The sequence below is a fragment of the Blennius ocellaris genome (genome assembly GCF_963422515.1).
Source record: "Blennius ocellaris genome assembly, chromosome: 6".
Lineage (NCBI taxonomy): Eukaryota > Metazoa > Chordata > Actinopteri > Blenniiformes > Blenniidae > Blennius > Blennius ocellaris.
In genome coordinates this window covers 17,382,881-17,404,837 of record NC_137655.1, presented here as the reverse complement: position 1 = coordinate 17,404,837, position 21,957 = coordinate 17,382,881, and the positions used below count along the sequence as shown (strand labels likewise).

Below are 21,957 nucleotides of genomic sequence, written 5' to 3'. Positions count from 1 at the left end.
GCACAGAAGTAAATACAGTTACACACTATATTCCTACGCAATCTGGTGAATCGAGGTAAAATTATTGCGTTTTTAAGACACACTGTTCAAAAATATTTGTTTAAAATATGTCTAGTTTGCCGATAATCTCAACATCTGTAATGGAATTATGTCAAACCTTTCAAAATCTTTCTCGGTTTGTATATTATTGTAAAAAAAAAAAAAAAAAACTGTCCATCCCAATAAGATAATGTTTTATAGGCTGGATATAAATAGCATATTTATTCATTGATTCACTTCACAGATGTGTCCTACCATGAAGACAGCTCTTTGAAAGGCTGTGGTAGTGTCCATTATGCGCTGCAGGAGGACGGTCTCGAGCTCCTCTGGGTCCATCTCATCTGGGCTCAAAGGGACTCCATTAAACAAAGCCAGAGGCAGAGCACCAAGGCCACTCTTTTTGTAGAAGGCAGCACCATCCTAGAGCAAGCCGAGTGCAAGCAAAACACGGATGTGTTGTCAGTAATCTAATGATTTAATAATACTTCCTAATAGAAACACCACAATTGAAGTTTTAGCTGACCTTTCGTCTATCATCGTACTCAGATTCTGCTCCGAGAATCCTTTCAGGATTGGCTTTTGGAAATTTCCTCTTGAGGTACGCCGTGACTGTATCAGACGCCAGAGTCTCGCCTGCATTTACTTTGTTGTAGAGCTGAAAGGAAGAGAGGCAATGTAGTTCAGATTTGACTGCTGCTACTACCAATCACTTTCGAGTTCATTTGAAAAATCTGATAGCCGAGGCAAAATTACACTGACTCGTGTAGTTCAACTATGTCTCAATGAGTATGACAATAACACACCCTGACAGATATGAGCTGGCAATAAACGCTTGGTAAAACAACAGAGATTTATATTTGTGATATACTTACCTGGACCATAGACAGCAGAGCCTGGGATAAATCGTACTCGTCTGCAATGTAATTCAGAAGTCGGTAGAATCCAACCCCTGCATCCGAGAAGCCATCAATCTCGTCTTTGGTGTTGACAACAAACACAAATCCAATTCTATAGAAATGGGACAAAACAGATATTCAATTTGCAGGCAAACCGAGAATCACTAGCTGGTAAAGATTATAAATACCAAGTGTGGACCACATAAACAGTTGTGACGGAGTGAGAAATGGCAGCACCGACCTCAGGGGAATCTTGTGCCTGTAGAAAAGTTCGGCTAACTTCACCAGCTCAACACTTTCCTCCTGCAGTGGATCTAAAAACAGCACCTTAGAAAACAAAGGCACCATTCTCAAACCTGGGTCATAAAGTTTATACACACATTTGGGATTCAGTTGTAATTCATCCTTTTTTTTTTTCTTTTTTTTTCTTTTTTTTAATAAAAAAAAAAGAAAGATATTTTTAAATACATTACATTACAATACATGTAATTCATCCTTTAATTTCATTTCTGAAGAAAGAAAAGTATAACAGGCAAAACGATAGACTGGCAATCTCATTCTCGTTTAGTATCTGAGATGGTTGTGCCTGAGTAATGACTTGACGCCCCCACCCCCTCCGACGCTGCATGAGAATCTCACCAGGTTAAAGAAATTGCGTCTGATCTGTCGAATGACTCCAGGAAAAGTGGCTCTGAGGAGCTCCTGTACAGCTGCTGGCCAGCTGTGATACATGGGATCATTCTCAATGTCATTCATCCACTGGAAGAAACAAGAAAAAACAAAACAAAACAAAAAAAAAAGGATAGTCAGAGGATATTCTTTTTCCACACAACAAATAATACATATTTTTTAGACAACTGTACTTGTGCCTATTATTGCATGAGAAAATTGTACTTGACTCTGATAATAGGTCCAAAACAAAATAGACTTGTTTCGTTTATTCACCTGTCGAAAGTAAATATTCTTGTCGACTCGACTCGTGTGGTTCAGAGGGGGACACTTTTTAGTTAAAAATAAAATAAAACTACTAGACATGTCTTTTTATGATGGATTGTTACAATCAAAACCATCAAAGCCAAATGATCCATTACTCTATGTCCTTTTGGCTGCGACACTCGTCTTTCTTTATGTAGCTATTCAATCTTCTACTGGTCCAAATGTTTACCTCAATGGTTGTGAAAATTACAACAGCAGGATTGAAGAACATAGGCTCTATCTTCATTAGTCTATTCAAGGAAACCTGTGAGCTACAACCACAAACATTTTTGATTGAAGTGTTAATATTTTCAACTCTTTGGTGCTTTTATAAGACTTAAAAGTTCGGCAGGACCAGAGAGCAAAAGGAAAAAGCTGCAACCTTTTCATTTCGGACCTTTACTTGGATTACTTCCCGGTTCATAAGTGAGGTTTCTGGCAGACTCAACCTTGTTACAAATGCCTGATAACCAATAACACCAAGCCCCATTCGACAAACACGCACGCACCTGCACCAAGAAAGTAATGCTTTCGATCAAAACTCACCAATATAGCTGGATGTCTGATATCTAAAGCATAGCTGTCATCCACCGTATTCACAGGTAACTTCAGCAGCTTGCCCTGAAGTTCACCCTTTATACCCAGATTGTAAAGGCCCTCCAACAACCTGGCCTCTCCTCTGAGGATGTCCAAAATGCTGAAAGTAAAAAAAAACAAACCAAAAAAAACTGCTACTTAGCTTTTATTACATATTTGTTGTGCAACATTTGATTTACATTACAGCCGTTTCTGATCTTGTTGCAAGAGGAAGACAAAGTCGATGAGATGAACTCAGGTTTCCCGGGGCGAGCGCAGGCGGGCTCCTGCACCCTCCTGCTGAGTTCCTACCTGAAAGGGTTGTGAATGTCCAGATCAATGTGCAATCCGTTGATGAAGAGCTCGCCGTCTCCCGGGTGAACGCCGAAGCTCTCACTGAGATGCTGAAAGAACAAGTTCGAAGTGCTAGTTGAATGCCAGAACCCCCTGAACGGTGACTCTGCCATTATTGTCTAATCTTTTAACAAGAGCAGAAGCACACAGAAACTCCGGCACTGAGCAGGAAGGAATACAAGGTGCACGCAAATTAAAAAAAGGACGTGTCGAATGTGATGTCTTCATGGAAACTTACATCAGATTATAAGCTCAGCCTCTAAAATAAATCATGTGCAATAGTTACAGATGATATCAAAGTACCACGGACACTATTGTGTGGGAATACTGCTTATGATATTGCACCTTTTGGTTCTCCTCAATTTCTTTTCTCATTTCCTGCTTTACGGCCACTCTTGTCAGTGATCTGTGGGAACAGTAAAACATGTACAGTCACCATCAGCTTTTAGCACATCCCCAGTCGGCAGTAAAATGCCAGTTTTAATCTCCAAAAACCTGTGGGCCCTCAAGATGGTGCCTTTGCAGTCAGTTCCCTGTAAACACCCCACTCCTACTCAGCAGTTTCTGCAGTTATTACAAGCTGTCTGAACCAAAGTAAGCTCACATCAAAAGAGCTGATTAGATCTCTGTATAACGGACTTATTTCAAATTTATAAGCATTCATTGTGAAAGGGCAATGGGATACCTGAAACGGTTCAAATCCTTAAATACACAGCATTTCAACAGCATTTGGTGGGCCTGGATACACACATTTCAACACAAGGCAGGACTTTGATATGGACTTTGGAACTGCTTTATATGCTTTCGGCAGAAAGAAACAGTCCGACGAATTTTCCTTACCTGGCTTTGCTGGGAAAGTTCTGACTGAGGTCTCGCATGAGCTTCAAAGAATCAAACTTTGGTGCAGACATGATTCTGGCAGCTGCCTGGAAACTTAAATCTGTCAGGATGGTCGAACAACAAAATCATCAGCACTTGGATGTCACTGACATGGACTTTAATGGCTGTGGTAAAAGCAATGGTTGTTTGACAAGTTGGCAGACACCACAAACTTACAATCACACATACTCGGTACCCAATATGGCGATGGCGATCAACAGAGAGATTGCGAGGGTAGATGACATCAAAAATCTGTCGATCATCTGACTGACAGTCTAAAACCAGACTCCCGACTCAACTCTCGCTGCTCTGTTTGATTTGGCTTTATCTTACACAGATGTGTTTACTTTAGAAGTCTCCCAACATAGTTGTCTCTAAACTAATATTTTTTTGTACATAATGCATGCAATAAAACTGCAATGTGGGCAGATGTTTAACTGTCGAGCAATATTAAAATTCATCTCACAGAAATGTTACCTTGTAGTCAAAAAAATGGAACGTTGTTGCAAAATGTAGAGGTCAACATTACCGAAATATACCCAGTGAAAATGTATGTTTTAAAGGAATACAATCTGAACTTTCATTGCAATAAAGCTCACAGAGGAACACAAGAAGCTGACTTCCAGTAAGAGGGAAAAGGAGTTCACTGGAACCATCTAACACAATGAGTGATATTAAAATATATTTTAATGTCAAGTAGAATTGAGTTAAATTGACAACTTGACTCTTCCCAGCAGTCCTAATTTTTTATGTGGCTCCTCAGTAAAATACTTTTCAGAAATTGCATTAAGAAGAAAGAGGGGAAATGAATTGCCCACCCTTGTTTCAGACATATCTTATGCCCATTCATTTTCATTACACTCAAATCTGATTTAAATTTCTCAAGATGAGCTTTGCCTTGCATTTTCATACAACAGAAGAGTCGCTGTTTGTATTGGATAGATGCTAACAGCAATTCACTACTGATTTGCTTGTACAGTACTTTAATGTATTGTCACTAATAAATGAGCATTAGGTAATATATGTGTGGGATAAACAGGCACCCTTCCATAGTTTTATAGTTGAGACAAATAACATAAATAACCATACATAATTAGCATATTTATTCTTGGTAGATGCAGATAATTACATGTGTAATAATATTAACAATAAATGTACCTTGCATCTCCCAAACCTTCAAAGGGGCCATGTCATTGTTACTCTCCAAGAGATGCTTGTGAAGCTCGACAAGCTGCTCCTGGAGTTCAGGGTGAGATTTCCTTCAAAGACATGACACAAAACGATACAATGCAATAAATCAATGAGTTTGTTTAACCTTTTAATCAACAAGGCAGCAATAACCCCAGCAGCAATAACTGAAAACAGAATAAATCAAAACATGTTGATCAATATTAGCATATTCAACACAGTTGTCTCTTACTGTAATGTTCCAAAAAAGAATCCTTGGACTTCATCATTCTCATCATCCTCAGCATGTATCGCACTCTTTGAATCTACAAAGGAAAATATCCACGTTTAGTTGCCTCAGATGCAGCGAGATCCAGCATCCGGTGTTTGATAAGTCACCCACTGACCTTTTACTTTGGTGTCATCCACAGCTTTATATTCTGTGCTTTTGATTGCCAGTTCCACACCGTACCCTGATAAAAGCATCTTCCGAGGCTTTGGATTCTGCAGCAATAAGAAGCAGAGGAATGGCTCAGCGTAAAACAGTGTAGTTTGTGTACATGTGTACACATTATTGGAGAAAATGCAATGATTAAAAGAATCCTGTTTTTCCACTTTTAAATTGTGGCTATTTCAGCGACACCCAAGTGTATGCATTGATGTATGCAAACAGATATTTATCCCAATACACATAAACTATAATGCACTGTCCACAAACGTGGATGCTTTCATCTTGGGATTCTCATGAGAGTCCATATTTCTGCTGAATTCAGTCTTTTTTTTCCCTCTACTTTTTTTACTGTAGCTATTACAATAAAAATGGAAAAGTTTGGACAAAACAACAGCTCACTCTCACAGGGGTAAAAGTCACTGCTAAGCTGTCTGCAGAAGTGACAAACACTGCCAGTTCACAAGTCAAATCACCACCGTTGCAAAAATGGTCTGCAGCAGTGTTTCTCAATGTGTGGGGTGGGACACCTCTTGGGGGGGGGGGGGGGGGGGGGCATCAGAAAAATTAAAGGGGAGCACAGTGGCAGGAGAGATCCAGGGCTCAGGGAACACTGCACAATGATGGGATCACTGTGGCTTTTGGTCAATGGCTTTTTTACAACGCTGTTCAATGGGTTTTAGGGCAGTGACAACAGCAAACGACCAGGTTTGACACAAGACACAATCTTTGATGCCGCATTCAATTCAATTCTTATTTATTTATACAGTGCCAAATAGAACAAAGTCTATTTCAGGGCACTTACAGAGAAAACTCAACATTCAAAACGTTTGCACCCATGTATTAAATTAAATGTATTGACACAAAATAAATAGCTAATAGCTCATACACCATGTGAACAGTCGACCCAGTCTTCACTCAGAAAAGCTTAAATTAGGAACCTCGAATCGTAAAACTGCAGCCACTGTTTGCATCTCTGAGCCATTATTTAAATGTCCAAGTATTTCCAAATAATCTCTCACATGATTGTGTGTGTATGGAAATGCCTGTTAATGCCAGTTATTTTTCAAGTTATTTTAGCAGTCGGTAAAAGTCATAAAGTATTAAACATTCTATCAGTGGGAACAAAAAGTGCAGGGACTGCCATATACACCGGCAGATTCACTGACGTTCAACCTTGACACTAATGTCAGCTCGACTGAAAGCACCACCTCTGTATTTCACAAGCACAATCAGAAGACTTTCACACCCACACTCTGCTTTTTTTTTTTTTCCCAACACGTCTCAAAGAAAAGCACCTTTCAGGCTTTTAAAGGCATCGCTGGTGTTTGATGCATCTGTTAATTCTTTGCTCAAGCTCTGGTCGGTAATATATTCTGTTCTGCAGAGTTAACACAATCAAAACAAAATATGTCAAATCAAATGCTGATTTTTTTTTTTTTTTAATGTAAAAATCAATGGTTTTGCTGTAAATTAACAGCAATACATCTACAAAATGTGGTGCAATTTCTGTTGTCATGGATGAGATGAAAGTGGGGAGTTTTTTTTGAGGATCACATTTTTGAAAGTGGCTTTAAATTACACTAAACATAGAGAAGAAATTACATTACTTAGTCAAATAAATTCAAAAATAATAATTGTAAAATATATGCAAGAGATTTCTTACCGCCACAAAATGCCGCAGCACATAAGTCAGTGTACCCTGCTCGGCCTTCTCCGACAGCACCTTATGGAAATTGGTGAACTTCTTGGTTCCAATTTCAGCATAAAGGATCACAACTGGCACATCTGTTGTATTGGCCCCTGGATATGTGTGCTCATTTTTGTATAAATATGGTTTTGACCTGTAAAGAAACCAAAATTGAATCCGTGTCAAAATCGCTTTGACAGATCACTCACTGAAAGGCTCAAACAATCACAATTTAGAGCCAAATAACATTGAACTTTTGATTTGCTTTCATATCGGTGGATTCAGTGAGTCTACTGAGGGGAGAAAAGTGTCATTCCATGTTACCTGCCCGCAGCTGCCTTCAGGAGCTTCTTAATGTCCTTGGTGCTGCAGCTATGTTGACCATGGATGGAGACAAAGGCAGGGCAAGCCTCAGGCGGAGGCTCATCACTGGCGATCTGTTAAGAACCCGGGGAGGAGGGAAAATGCATTAACACACACACACACACGCACACACAGACCCCACACACACACTGATTGTGTGTCATAGATCTTACACTGCCTGGTGCTTTTGTCCACATGTGGTTCCATCAGTTTTAAAAATACATGTGATAGCGGCCATGCGGTGTAATTTGCATCAAAGAAAAAAAAAAAAACCTGACAAGGAGAGTCAATAATTAGCAAGTCCAGCGTCACCCTTTTGCTCCCCTACATCGGCCAGGCCGAGCCGATTCATTTGAGCGTCGTGTTCTCCAGCTGTGTTACTTCTAACACCATTTGAACAAGTTTAGGACGCGCGAGTCTCACGCCGCACGACTCAGAGCAAGTTTAATCACCACACCAATTTACACGATGCAGCACAACACTTCATTTCACCCGCAAAAGGCCATTACTCACTCAAATGTTAAACACGTTCTCCAACGAGAGAAATTTATCAACGAGCGCATCCCTGTCATCAAAATGAAATGTATCCCTATAATTACTGAAATCAAGACAATCAAACTGCTGAGAAATGTGCTTCCCCCTTGAGTACTGAGGCTGCTCTTACTTCGTCCTTTACCGACTCTTGTATATAATTACTTCCAAGGTAAATCCAGCACCGACTTGACAAGCAGTTAAAACTTACATCAGATAAACGTTCACTCTGAATGAAAATTGTCTGTGTATTTCAATACACAATTTTACTGAAGAAATCTCAAGTAAGTAGAAAAGTATATCAAAAATCCTCTTCTTTTCTTAGACACAGCATTGGATTCGTATCACATCTCATATTTGCAGATTTTTATTTATTTGTTTGCTGCTGCTGTAACTTACTCACATACAGCATCTACTGCAGATTTTGCCCGTCTCTTTCCTGTGCTCTCCACCCATGTTCTGCTTGCCTTGTCACCAACAATGTTCAACCCCTTTTCTTCTGGCGTGAGCGGGACACTGTAGTATTCTCTAATGTCTGCCTGTGCCATTGGGAAGAATTGTGGTACCTCAAACTACCATGTGGTATCAGTTTGTATAAGGGTTATGGTCTACAAGTTGTACCTGTAAGCCACATGTGAAAATGCATGGATTTATCAATTTATATCATTTCTCATGTTGCAAGAATGCTTGATTTAAACGGAGTCATTAGGATGTAAGGATTTCCATCATACTGTATATAGATCATTACCTGGGAATTGCACATTTGTTTGGTTTGGTCAACTGTCTGGCTAGTTTATATATATATATATATAGATAGATAGATAGATATATGCACTGTTGAAGGTTTTCAGTATTTTTTGTAAAATGGGTAAAAAGACTAATATTTTCACAGCGTTGCTTCATAAACAAAGGTTGGTGTACGATGCAGGGCATTTAACTCGGTGGCAACATCTGAGCACTAATTTCCAGACGTCTGAAGTGAAGATACTCAGCACGCTGTTTTTTTAAGTGATGCATATACTATTATTCATCAGAATTTGTATGAATTTAAAGCTCCAATAGCCAAAGTAGTTCTCGCTCTTCAGTGCCCTGACCCTGATGTTGATGAATGTACATACAAAAAAATAGACTTCAGTCCCTGATCAATTGATTAACTTAGAGGTCCAATATTATGCAAAATTCACTTTATAATGGTTTTGTAACAATAATGTCGGTGTTCTCATAGCCTGTGCATGAGCAGTGAAGAAAGTCTGTCAGTTGCTCCCACTATTTAGCGAACGTGAGCTTTCAACTGGGGAAATAGCCACTTCCTCTGGTAGTAGACACTCACTCTGACCCAGGAATACTTCTTGTCTCTTTGCAAACGCTACCAGAGAATCGACACGGCAAAGGTATGAGCCATAGCAATAAATCCACAAAAAACATTAGCACATGGCACCGCGAGCAAGAGCCACATCCTCGGCTCATTGTACAGCCACAGAAACCGCCGGTTCTCAGTGGAGCTCACTGGAGGGACTTTTAGGCTGAAATCCAAGACCAAGGCTGGGTTTGGGCACAATGTTGTTACACCAGTGTGAAATTGTTGAAAAACTGTATAATATGGGAACTTTAACATTTTGAATCCAGTGAGAACCCCATAAGAAAGTGTTTCAGCTGGAAATTAGCGTATTGAGAAATCACTTTGAGAGTGTGATTAAGTACTTGACAAGCAAGTGCCAAGTGCAACATGCAACGCGAGCTATAATTGAAGAGACAATATTAGCAACTTTGAAAAAAAAAAAAAAAAAGTGAGTTGCATTCTCGGTCTGCTTTTAGGAAAGGCTTCACAGTAGTTAAATTCAGACGAGTTGACAACATACCTGCTGGGCTGCATGAACAGCTGGTGAGTACGACCGGAGTGACAGGGCAAATTTGAGCAGACTAAGCTGAAGATCTGTGAGGAACTGTCCGGCCTTCTTAATGATCAGGTTGTAGTATGAGCGCACAGACTCTGTAAGATAAGAACAAAAAAAAGTGTTAATTTCTTTGATAGAGCAGTTGCACCATTTTATTGTTAAAAAACAAAACAATAATAATAATAATAATGATAATAATAATAATAATATCTTGGTTTAAGAAACACACCTCCATGCTTGTACACAGTGAGTTCTTTCACAGTGTCAACAAACTGCCAGAATTTCTCATTCCCATCTTCTGCAATAAACTCGCTGTGAACAGAAAATGAAAGTCAGCAAGCACAGCATGAACCGTGTTTTCACTTCAGTTACTTTCAGACCACATGATCAGTCCAGACTTTCTATAGTTTGAATTCTTTTTTTTTTTTTTAAATAAAATAAGATAAATGCAGGGGAAACCTATTTACCTCGCGGACATGCTTCGGCTGCAACTGCAGCCTTCCTCGGAGCGTCGCTTCGAGGAAGGCTGTGAGGCTCCGAGGAAGGTTAAAAATGTTTTCCCTGCATTTATCTGTCATTTAAAAAAAAAAAGAATTCAAACTATACATAGTCAAAACGACAAAATGAACATAATCCAAGTAGTCCAGACTTTCTTTTGTGAGAAACAATTGTGCATACGATGTCCACAAAAAGCATGATACATTATAAGCATTATGTATCATAAGCATCATAAGCATTAAGCATTATAAGCATTATACAAGCTGCACAGTCCCTGTAGTGGGTTCTGATTGAAATTGCAATATAATCACTTGAACGAAATAAATCGTAGGTCAATGGCCAATATGTTCATTAGGTCTATAAAAACAGCTCCGTGCAAAGTCATTCATTAATGGTGTTGTACTTGAAAAATACAAAATAACCTTTGTCTACTTTTTACAGAAAGTCATTATAGTTTAAAGCTGTTATCAGATTACTAGTTGCTGCTTAAAGAATAAATCATTGTTCTAATTTTGCCTGATGGACATACAATTTAGGGTAAAACAATCTGTGGTTTCAATGTGTACAATAAAAAAAATTACAAGAATTGCCACTAAGAAACCTCTCTGTTCAAATGCTGTACCCATTGCCATCAATATAGCTCTTTTTTTCTGATGCAGCTATTACTGCAGACATTAAGGTTTGGTCAGATCTAATTATTGACTCATGGATGAATGAGAGTTTTTCAGTAAGAAGAGGGTTTGTGTTCAGCAATTAAAGGCGGACATGAGGGTTGTTGTTTTGAGACAAGGTTGGATTAATTTTGGAAAAATCTTCTTGTAAGAGAAGGAATGGTCTATAAGGATGTTGAAACATGAAAGTGACGTGTAAAATCAACAAATGCCAGCAACTTTTAGAAAACCAAATGGATTGACAACTTGACATGTGAGCTGTCATGACAGACACACTTACAGTAAGTTGTTGTAACTGATAGTGACAGTGTCAGATGGAAATCAGTCGCACTTAGCAGTAACGGAGGGTTATCCAAGACTTAAACATGTGAGATGATCGCTCCAGAAACAGGTGGAGCTGAGAAACATCAGTTCTCAATCAGCCCAGCTCACAAAATTAATCTGTTTTATCTCAGACTTTGAAAATGTGAACCTGAAACTCAGGGAAGGACTGTTTTGCTAAATAAATCCGCAGCTGAACTGTAATGTTTATTCTGTAGATGTGGCATAATCTGTCAAGTCACAGTGAATATGGAATCCCCTGATGCTGATCATGCTAAACCTCAGGCTCAAAGGAAGACGTATGCACTTTTGTATTGTTTCAGGCCGTCCCAATTCAAACAATGACAAAAATATGGCAGAATCCAGCTCAACGTTGTCGTTTCACAGTGGAGGAAGGTTTTAAAAAGTGTATTTATCCATTTCAACAGGTCACCAGTCCATCACAGGACAAACGCGTATTCTTACATTCATACTTCGGGGCAATTTAGTGTCACCAGTTAAACTCACATGCATGTTTTTGGATAGTGGGAGGACACCAGGTATTTAAACCCATAACAAATGATTCTGACGATCTACCATCTACTTTAGTAGCAGGTCGGATTTGTATGATGACTAAAGCAGGACTTAAATAATGAGTTGATAAATCAACATTATATCCAGTTATTGATGGACAATATTAATCAATCTCAGTTGACTTTCAAGGGAAAGATGTGAACTTATCAGCAGTTAACAGACATATTTAACACGAGGGAAATTTTGGGCAATGTTTGACCTCATCCTGGTGTTATCCCAGTTCATGACAGACCCGAATGAATTCCTCACTGGAAATGACCCGTACCTCGTCTCCAGGAGGAGAGGCGTCATGCTCCACTTGGCTTTCAGACTGGCACTGACGCCTTTGGGTGCAGATATAGCGTGATGGATGTTGAGCAGCAGCAGAGACAGCACTATACCTGTCCTCATTATCACAACGGATCATGTACCTACAGAGAGAGAGAGAAAGGGAGAGAGAGAGAGAGAGAGAGACCCCCACCAGCTCAGCTCAGAGGTGCCACTCACAGTGCCACGTATGTACTGTAACTTCTTATCGCGATCACAAAACCGGGGTGCGCCTACACACGCTTAAAATACAAGCCCCTAAGAATACTGACAATGGAGGAAACAACCCACACGGCAGTTGTTTATTCATGTGCTCGTTCGTCCTGAAATCACAGCTATTGAGAAGGGTCACACGCGACAACGCACTGAAGTTCACTTAGCTGCACAGCATAGAAGTAAATGGTCTTCAATTAAAAAAAGAAAGAAATATGAAAGAAAGTACAACACAGCGGTGTTTTTAATTTACATGCGTGACTTGCTTACATGCACAGGGCGGTTTGTCGTGCAGTTGACGGTGTTACCAATAATAAAGCTCTCACCCCGCTAGTGATGCTGACTCGTTTCCAAACACAGCAAAGGACTTCACTTTGGTATTTTGGGAAGCTAACAGGCAGCTACCGAGGTGCCGGTGTGAGGTGGCTCGCGCGCACCGTTATCTTTGTCTGACACAAACATGGAGTGTAAAATAAGTCGCTCGCTTCCATCACGTTGAAACAATATTTCTCACTCTGTTTATATGGACATAACGGATTAAAGTCGGTTTTTAATCAAATGAAGCTTGCCGAAGGAGGCATAAATAATTCTGGCACCACGGAAGACAGCTAAAAGGGTAGACGCTGCTGCTCAGACCGTTTTCATCAGAACACTAAAGCGTGTTGTGTATATGGTACCGCGTAATAAGCAATTACGTGTGTGTGTGTGTGTGTGTGTAACTTTTAATGTGGCGATAATTATGACATCATACTCGTCAACATAAACGTCTACGAAAATAATAATAATAATAATAATAATAATAATAATAATAATAATAATAATAATAATAATAATAATAATAGTAAATCATTGTTATTGCGGTTGTTGTTGGTATTATACTAATAAGAATAGTAATAATGTGAATAATAATATCAATTTAACTGTTTAAAAAGTTTCATTCTATCATCAAAGTGGGTAATCACATTTTTAAAAAGTTAAGTCTCAGGCAATAGCAATATTTACAATAATTTGATCATTATTGTGAACATGTGCATTTTATTTGATTTGGATGTTGTATCTAATAGATAGATAGATAGATAGATAGATAGATAGATAGATAGATAGATAGATAGATAGATAGATAGATAGATAGATAGATAGATAGATAGATAGATAGATAGATAGATAGATGATATATGGATGATAGATATAATACATACATTAGATATATAACATTAAATAGATACAACACAAAATTCAAAGGCCTTCTTCAAGAGATAGGCATATATATGTAAGAGTTAGAGTTAGATGTTCTGTCTGTGTCTTCGGACATGAAAGGTCACATTCGGATAAAAGCACTTCAGAAAAGTTACCGCTGATATACAGTAGTATCTGTATGTGCAGAGTGCGCATCTCGTTGTTGTCTGAGCTCAGTGTCCATGTGGGCTTTGCACTGTGTTAAACAAGATTATGGGATGGATTGGACGGGATGTGGAGTTTTCCCAGCCCAACCGCAACGAGAGCAGGGCGCATATTTGTGCAGTGGGATGCAGCAGCAGCAGCAGCAGCAGCAGCATCCTGTGAGGAGCTGCGCTGTGTGTTCCAGTCACACTGTCTCAGTCCGTGCAGGGTGCAGGAGGATCCAGCCCGACGGTGCACACCGAGCGACAATTCTGCAGGAACAAGTCTCTCAACGAAATGATTTTTTTATTTTATTTTTAACAACATGCATTCTGGACTAACAATTCAGAGGAGGTGAAACAAAACTCCCTCCGATTCCCTTATTCTCAACTTGACAGCGGAGCATGGGAGTCGTCGGTGCGGATGCGGCTCCCCCCACACCGGCTCCAGAAGTTGGACATCCAGAGATTTAAATGCCATGACTCCTGAATTCAGACAGGATTTCCAATGCAGTGCAGGCGGCGTGCAACATCCCAGAAACCAAACGTTGGACTTCCCACCCCCCGTTTGTCCTCATTACGCGTGTTTGGATTCCTGAACAACATGTTGCACTTAAATAGGCACCTTTAATCTGTCCGAGGCAATGGGGGGATATTGATCTCCGAACGAGCCCGCAGGTGCTTCTGATTATTCACAGTAATGGACTGAAGACACTCTCCTGAGATGATGGATGACAGATCCAGCAAGCTCATTTTGGTGCCTATCCTCGCTGTCCTCTTTGTTATGATCGGTTACCAGTACATCTGTCCCGCCGGCAGCAATTCGTGCCACTTTAAGACTGAGGAGAAATTAAGAGGGGTGAGTCTACTTTCAACCCCGTACCAGGACAGCGACGACTTCTACCGGGACCAGGACCTGGAGGATGACAGCCCCCCGAAACTCCCGTCCAAATTCAACTTCACCGAGCGAGACCTGGACAGACATGTGGAGTTCAATATCAAGGGCGACGACGTGATCGTGTTCCTGCACATCCAGAAGACCGGGGGGACGACTTTCGGGAGGCACTTGGTGAGGAATATTCGCTTGGAGCAGCCCTGCGACTGCAAGCCCGGGCAGAAGAAATGCACATGCCACCGGCCGGGGAAAGAGGAGTCCTGGCTCTTCTCCCGGTTCTCCACCGGCTGGAGCTGCGGGCTGCACGCGGACTGGACCGAGCTGACGAACTGTGTGCCGGTCATTATGGATAAGAAGGAGGCCCAGAGGAATAAAAGGTAACGCTTGTCTGTCCTTGTGCGTGTGTGTCTGTAGGATGTTTTGTTGCCCCCCCCCCCAAAAAAAAAAACAACAAAAAGAAAAAGAAAACAAAAAACAAACAAAAAACTCCCAGGGTCCCAACTTTTTTTTTTCCCCCTAATATATATATATATATATATATATATATATATATATATATATATATATATATATATATATATATATATATATATATATATATGTATTCATGCAAAGTGAAAAACCCCTTGTCTTCAGTTAAACAGTGGACGGTGAAAGGATCGGGATTCACTCTGGCTTCCCTGGAGGGATATGCCTTTGTCGTGTCAGGAACAATACAGTCGGTAGACACAGATTAGACAATCCCTGCAATTTCCCACAATAAAGCTTAAATGGCATTGACTATGAAAAAGACAAATGACAGCAACCAGTCTGCCAAACATGGGGCAAAGTGGGTGCACGTGAGTGCATGGAACTGCAGATGGTGTTATAGTAAAACTGTTACGGCATGTTAAACAGTCTCTCAGTGTGTTTGACCTTCTGACATACAAATTGTCAGTGCTTGTCTTTTGTGCCGCTCACAATGAACTTGTTCCCATCCCGCCGTGCAGGGTTGTTTTCCCCCTCCTAACTCTGCCATTACCCAATTGTCCTGAAACTACCCTGTCACGGTGGAAATGATGTTGTTTAAAAGTGCACAGCCCCAAATTTCACGACAAGCTCTTCAGAGTGCCACGCGGGTCGAAACACTTGTCATACAAGCCTGGTGAAAGTGCACAGACAGTTGTGCTCAAGCACACACATTCTTGGTTCATGAGGATAAATCACAGACTCTTGTTTGTTGAATATTCATCCTTTTCAGTGAGGGTATTCATCTGTTTCAAAGAAGATGGGAAAACTTGCGCTGCACCGCACTCTAATGCGTCAGTACGCACAACTCTCTCTGCATCCTTGGCCTTTGTGTGATGTGTCAAACTCCTTTTTGAGGTGTTTGTTGTTGGCATACAGAAGCAGCTCTCTACTCAAGCGGCGCATAACATCTTCTCATTTCATGCCAAATCGTACCTCGCAACTGAGTTCAAATTATCTCAAGATGTGTGTTTGGCTGATGATGTTATTGGAGACGAAGAGGAAAGAACTGCTCAATTTCAAACGCATTACCTCAACATGTTTGCTCTTGTAATTGGAGGAGGAAAGATTTTTCTGCCACTGTTAGTGTAACATCACAGCTATTGAAGTAATCACACCGCAATGGACTTGCCACTGAGTGAGCAATGTCTCATTCTCTCAGGAGAAATATATGTACGTGTTTCTGAAACGCCTGTTGTTTTAAAGGTGTTTGAAGGTTCAGTCTACTCATTAATACAGAAAAAAAAAAAAAAACCTCCAAAACTCTTAGTTATAAATCTTCCAAAAATACTTGGAACATCAGATTGAAGGAGCCCCCGACGACATGTCTTGTCGCATAAGTTATATTTGCGAGCCGCGGAGAAATTTGTCCTCTGTTTTGAAAAAATATAATCACACAAGTACACAAGCGCATGATTTATTTCTGCTGTGCCAAGTGCTTTCTTTGCTCAGGGAAGTGCTCGCTGGATGCGACAGCTCTTCATTTCACAGCTGCAGCATCTATTCTGCACTTACAATCCTCTCATCCCTTGTTCTTGTAGCGGGCTCCCGCAGCATCTATTCTGAGATTATTCCGCCTCAACCAAGACTGTTGGCAGACACGTTATGTTAGCCCCCCCCCCCCCACACTCCACACACACACACACACACACACACACACACACACACACACACACACACACACACACACACACACGCACACACACACACACTAACCAGCCACTGCAGAAGGAACATTTATCAAGTGTGATGACTAACAGCATTATGCAAATGTTATCTTCAGAATCATTTTGTGTATGAGCAGTCTTCCTTAAAATATTTTAAATAGTATATGGTCAAATTAGAAAAAGAAAAGCACTTGTTTGAAATTAAAATGCAATCAACTGAGTCAATCTAAGGATGCTTTTGGGGGGGGATGGGGGGGGGGGGGGGGGGGTGGGGTGGTGGTTACTAATTGTGTATCTCTGCCAAGCTCTGGCATGGCCTTGTTGTGCGGATGAGCGCGTCGCCGATTGAGCGGCTGTCTCTCCACGGTGCCACACGTTCAAGCTTTGTAGATCTTGAGGTGGCACTAAGGGGAGGCCGACCGTGGCTGCGGTGGCACTGGGCGCGTGGCACCGGCGAGGCCTTTTCAGCCAAGGCTTCACGGCGCGCCGGCCAGCGCGGCCCAGGAAAGGTCAGGCATGTCAGACTGGATCAGCGTGCGTGTCCTGCAGTGTGGCTCCTCCGGAGTGTGCTGTCAGTCAGGGAAGAAGTGAAGCAGGCAGGCCTGCCTCTCTTCAGGGGCTCCTTGGAGAAGCATACCTCTAAAGTGCTGTCCTCGTCAGTTGCTTTGTGGAGAGCATCATGGCATTACCTTGTCGGCCGCATGAATTTGGCTGGTTGAGCGGGTTGTTTTCTTCTCAGGCGACGTCGGACGGCTGTGCTGAGGAGCGCCGCTCGAATTATTTCTGATTGTTACATGTTCATTATCCAACTCTCTGGTCTGGAGTAACTCATGTAGATATATTCAGTGTGGCACTGGGGTACAAAGCAGGGAGCTGATTTTTTTTTAAGATGCACTTCATGGCAACGGATAAAGCCAGGCCTGACTAAATCCTGTCGTCAGCCGCCTGTGAAATAAAAGGTTTTAGGTTAGTTTCACAGAGATATTTGATGTTGCCTCTCATGGAAATCAAAATAAGTGCTTGGAGTTCCTCCCTGCAATATATTACTCGGATTGTTTCCCCCCATGTGAACGTCTGTCACTGAGATAAATAAACAACATAAACCACAGAGTTTTATCTTTGGTCTAAAGTGGGGAAATTTGACTATCAAACATAAAGCCTGAAGTTTTTACAATGACGCACAAAGGATATGCGTTCAATGAATCACTGTCAGATGCCAGCTTGACAAGGGACATCCAATTATCCATAAAGAAATCACAACATTGTACACAGTTCCTCTGAGAAGTATTGGAGTATGAAGTTAAACAACATGGTGCGGAATGTCTTCAGGATGCAATGTAATCAGATTATATTATAGAAATTTAGGTGAAATGTAGAACCCTTGTGTGTTCGAAATCCCAGGAAAGGAAGTCATTAAGGGATGTCCTGTAAAGTTATCAGGTCCACGGTGCAATTTGCAATGACCTGCTGAAGTGAGCCTTGCAGAAAGGAGCAACCAAATAGACACTTTATTGTGAAAATGTGTCACATAGTTTGAAAAACTGTATACTGACAGAGAGCCACAAAGTATTGGATAGCACTGTCACCTCATAATGACCTATACCTTGAATGAACTATTTCTAATTTCATCCTTACTGTAGCTAAAACAGAGGCTTGCTTTTTGCATAAAAAAAACAACTATCTTATTGTGGACAATAAACTGCCAAAGATCTTGTCAAGAATGTCATGATAGTTTCCAATGTGAATGTATACAGATCGATGGAAGTTGATGCGAGTTGTTGTAAAGTATCACTCCAAGTTAAAACAATGTAGAGTTGTGGTTTCTTCCTGCAGAATATTCTAAACCAAGAAGGAGCTTCTATATGGGCAAAAGCCCAGAACAAACTGTGCCACTGGAGGAAAGGCAGAAAAAAAAAGGAAAGACTAATGTTTGCAAATCTGTCTCAGATAAGCCTCAGTTTACTCGATGTATTTTTTTCTTAGGACAGATGAAACTAAAGTAGAACTTTTTGGAAATACACTGCCCCGGGTTGTTTATAGGTGACAATAATGAAACCTTTAAGAAACAGAACAGCCTTCTTGCTGTAAAAATTTTTGGGGGAAAATAAGGGTTTAGTTTGAGCTTTAAAGATTGTCTTGTAAATAGGGAAAGCGACGAGTCTTCACAGAAGTTCAATTAAAACTGATGGTAGTGCAGGAAAAAAAGGCGCAAAGAACTGCCTACAAGAAGAAAGTACACGTTTTTCCAAACTCATTTTCACTCATTCACATATAGTTTGATCTCATTATCGGCCCAGTAAAATTATACCTGGACCACTTATGAGCAAAAGGTCAAATTTACTTCCCTATTTTCTTTCATTTCATCAAATGTAAACGACTTGAATGCACATCAACAACATGCAAACTCCACAAAGAAAGACTCAACCTTGACTCGAAACGTAAACATTCTCAGTATGAGACGAACCACAACGACACAATGACGATTCCTCTCTGTGTACTCCGGTTTCCTCCCACACACCAAAAACTGGTTAATGAAACTACTTAGAAAAGTAAGATATACAGTGCTGTGTGAATGTTTTAGTCAGGAGTGGAATGGAATGCGGAAGTTGTCAAAGCAGGGATTTCTCTCATAAACTATGAATTAGATTCAGATGATTTTATTATTCATTCAATGACCATTTCGCCATTTATATAAAAATAAACTTTTGTACGTCCCCAAAACTTACCCTCGGCACTATGTATAATTATATATAAAACTGATAAAGTAAACTACTTTGTTATTATTTCACACACTGACCTGAAAAAAGCTAAAGAGAAGAGCTATGAGAATTTGTTGACACTCATCAGGGAAATATGAAAAAAAAAAAAACTTGTTTTATATAAGGTCATGCACATTATTTTTCATCGAAGCAAATACAGATTACTATTATATTTCAGGTGAATCCAAACTTCTAATGTAGAAATGGAATCTTCTTCTTTTTTTTTTTCCCACACTCAACCTTGAATAATTTATTATTAACAGATCCTATATCCTCTTATATCAGCACACATACATTCCTATAAGTGTTTAGTGTGAAACACTCAGACTCTGAAGGGAAAACCAGATGTTTTGCTGAAATACAAATCAGGGTCAACCTTCTTGCTGCATAATGTGATGCTGTTGTTGACAGTGTCAGCGTCTCTCACAGCACGGAGGAGACAAGACCTGTCAGCTGAGTTTGTTTCGCTCATAACGTGGGTACTTGTGGTATTTGGGTGACATTTAATGGTCGGCCTTTAAATTAGTGCTGAACTAATTCAAACTTTGCTCACAGTGCCCCTTGTCCTTTCATTGCAACACAACAATGTTTCACTTTAATGGAACATTTTTTTTCTTAAAGCTGGTCTTTAATGAGTTCAAGCACAGTCCACGGCCAACTCATTAATCGTGAATTCAAATTTATGTATTTTACTTTTTTTTTAAAAATATATTCATATTAATTTTTAACTGCTTCAAAGACATGTTATTATCTCTCCCAATGGGGTTAGAATTTTATTCATTTGTGTTCCATATTGGTCAAGTTTGTTTTCAAACAGGGTTACCAGTCCTCTAAACCTGTCACACATGAAAACAAATACACTTTTTTTTCTGCTTCACATGGTTTTAGTTGAACGCAGCAGCTCACTTCCACCCTGTCAACAATATCACAATAAGATTGGAGAGGAAACATGGCGAATCATGCCGCTAAAAGTGTACCAATCACAACACTTTCACCATTCATTGTTAAGTATATTTAAGAAAAACACCAAAACTACATGAGCCAACAAAAAGTGCTTTCATGGTGTGTAGTGCAATAAAAAGTGGTTTACGTGTTAATTAAGTATTTGAAAGTTGGAAAGTTGAAAAAGTGCACTTTCATCAGCCAAGTCACAAAAAGCACAATGCCTGTAATGTAAATAGATTGACTTCTGCACACGTTTATCATCAGGAAATGCTATTTGTCATTATCGACTAATAGTGTATTTAACGAAGCCATCTTATCTCCTGGGAGTTCGTTGTTATAAATTTGCAGATTATTATTTTCCATCTGTGTTCAAAAGAAAAAAAAAATTTTCCACAGTAATTTGATTACCTGGTTTTTTTTCTCAGTTGGAAAGTTTGAATCTTTCTCACTCCGAGTTACTCAACACACCAACAGAATGGATGGCAGTGGTTTAAAATGAATACATCATTTGATAAAGGACCAAATGTAAATACATCTTGGGTGGTTTGTTTTAAATATTCAAATACATTTTTTACTGTTACTTTTTAAATATTTTCTTGTTGCCAAGGTTTATTTGATATTAGCTTTTTAAAACACGGTAGGACGCCCTTGATGTCAAAATAGTGTTGTATAAATGGAGCATCCGCTGCATGTAGATTTTCTCCAAAATATTTGTGTGTTGTCCCCTCATTTGTATGCAGCTATAACTGTTCTGTATTCCTAGTAGTATTAAAGAAGACACAACCAAAACCTAATACCCCCAAGAAAAATAAGAAACATATCAGAAAATAAATGTTGTGAGGAGTGTGAGCAGAGTGCAAACTTCTTATTTTCTAGTTAGGAGCTGCAAACAAGCAGATTGTCCTTGTCTTTGTGCCTGCAGCTGCATTCAAAAAACATTAAATATATTGTTAGAAATATAAGTTTGCTTGGAAAACACAGAGAATAGAGACTTCAGTGCATCTAGCTCGGGAAGTCAACACTGATGTGTGTGTTTTTGTGCGTTGAGTCTGTTTCTCACGTCGGTTCAGTGTATTAAACAGGAATATTATCTCACAGTCTGCAAAAGAAGGCCATAAACATCCACATTTTGTTGTAGAGACTGTTCTTCGGGCACAGACTTATTTTCCTCTCTCACTTAATCTCCTTTGCTCCCACTTTAACTGTGGCCTCATGATAATTTCATGCATATGCTGATGTCGCAGTTTTTATCAATTATACAATCTTCATTAGCAGCCTTCTTGTTGCTTATGCATAATGAATGCTCAGTTCAGAAGTACAAAGAGACCAACGTCAAAACACGAGTACAGTACAGATACTCTTGGCTGTGGTGTTCTGATAAAACAGAAAGATAGATAGAGAGAGAGAGAG

General features: G+C 40.0%; 2 protein-coding genes across 4 annotated transcripts in view; one reads left to right on the top strand and one right to left on the bottom strand.

Annotated features, from left to right (window-relative positions):
- Window positions 1-12,767, bottom strand: part of uggt2 (UDP-glucose glycoprotein glucosyltransferase 2) — a 42,240-nt gene extending 29,473 nt beyond the window's left edge. For all 3 annotated transcript variants that reach the window (XR_013936669.1, XM_080498763.1, XM_080498764.1), the window contains exons 1-18: window positions 12,722-12,767; window positions 12,142-12,286; window positions 10,043-10,125; window positions 9,778-9,908; window positions 7,349-7,461; window positions 7,001-7,178; window positions 5,294-5,390; window positions 5,140-5,212; window positions 4,878-4,978; window positions 3,681-3,780; window positions 3,186-3,246; window positions 2,799-2,890; window positions 2,457-2,607; window positions 1,575-1,694; window positions 1,177-1,262; window positions 912-1,047; window positions 563-694; window positions 295-459 (exon numbers count right to left, since the gene is read on the bottom strand). Coding sequence is in view for 2 of the 3 variants with exons in the window: in XM_080498763.1 (XP_080354889.1) it covers window positions 295-459; window positions 563-694; window positions 912-1,047; window positions 1,177-1,262; window positions 1,575-1,694; window positions 2,457-2,607; window positions 2,799-2,890; window positions 3,186-3,246; window positions 3,681-3,780; window positions 4,878-4,978; window positions 5,140-5,212; window positions 5,294-5,390; window positions 7,001-7,178; window positions 7,349-7,461; window positions 9,778-9,908; window positions 10,043-10,125; window positions 12,142-12,266 (1,944 nt within the window). In the remaining variant the exon portion in view is untranslated. The remainder of the gene's footprint in view (window positions 1-294; window positions 460-562; window positions 695-911; window positions 1,048-1,176; window positions 1,263-1,574; window positions 1,695-2,456; window positions 2,608-2,798; window positions 2,891-3,185; window positions 3,247-3,680; window positions 3,781-4,877; window positions 4,979-5,139; window positions 5,213-5,293; window positions 5,391-7,000; window positions 7,179-7,348; window positions 7,462-9,777; window positions 9,909-10,042; window positions 10,126-12,141; window positions 12,287-12,721) is intronic.
- Window positions 12,768-14,498: 1,731 nt separating this feature from the next.
- Window positions 14,499-21,957, top strand: part of hs6st3b (heparan sulfate 6-O-sulfotransferase 3b) — a gene marked incomplete at both ends in the record, with an annotated part of 70,114 nt that continues 62,655 nt past the window's right edge. The window contains one exon of the mRNA XM_080498594.1: window positions 14,499-15,046. Within this exon, the coding sequence (XP_080354720.1) occupies window positions 14,499-15,046 (548 nt within the window). The remainder of the gene's footprint in view (window positions 15,047-21,957) is intronic.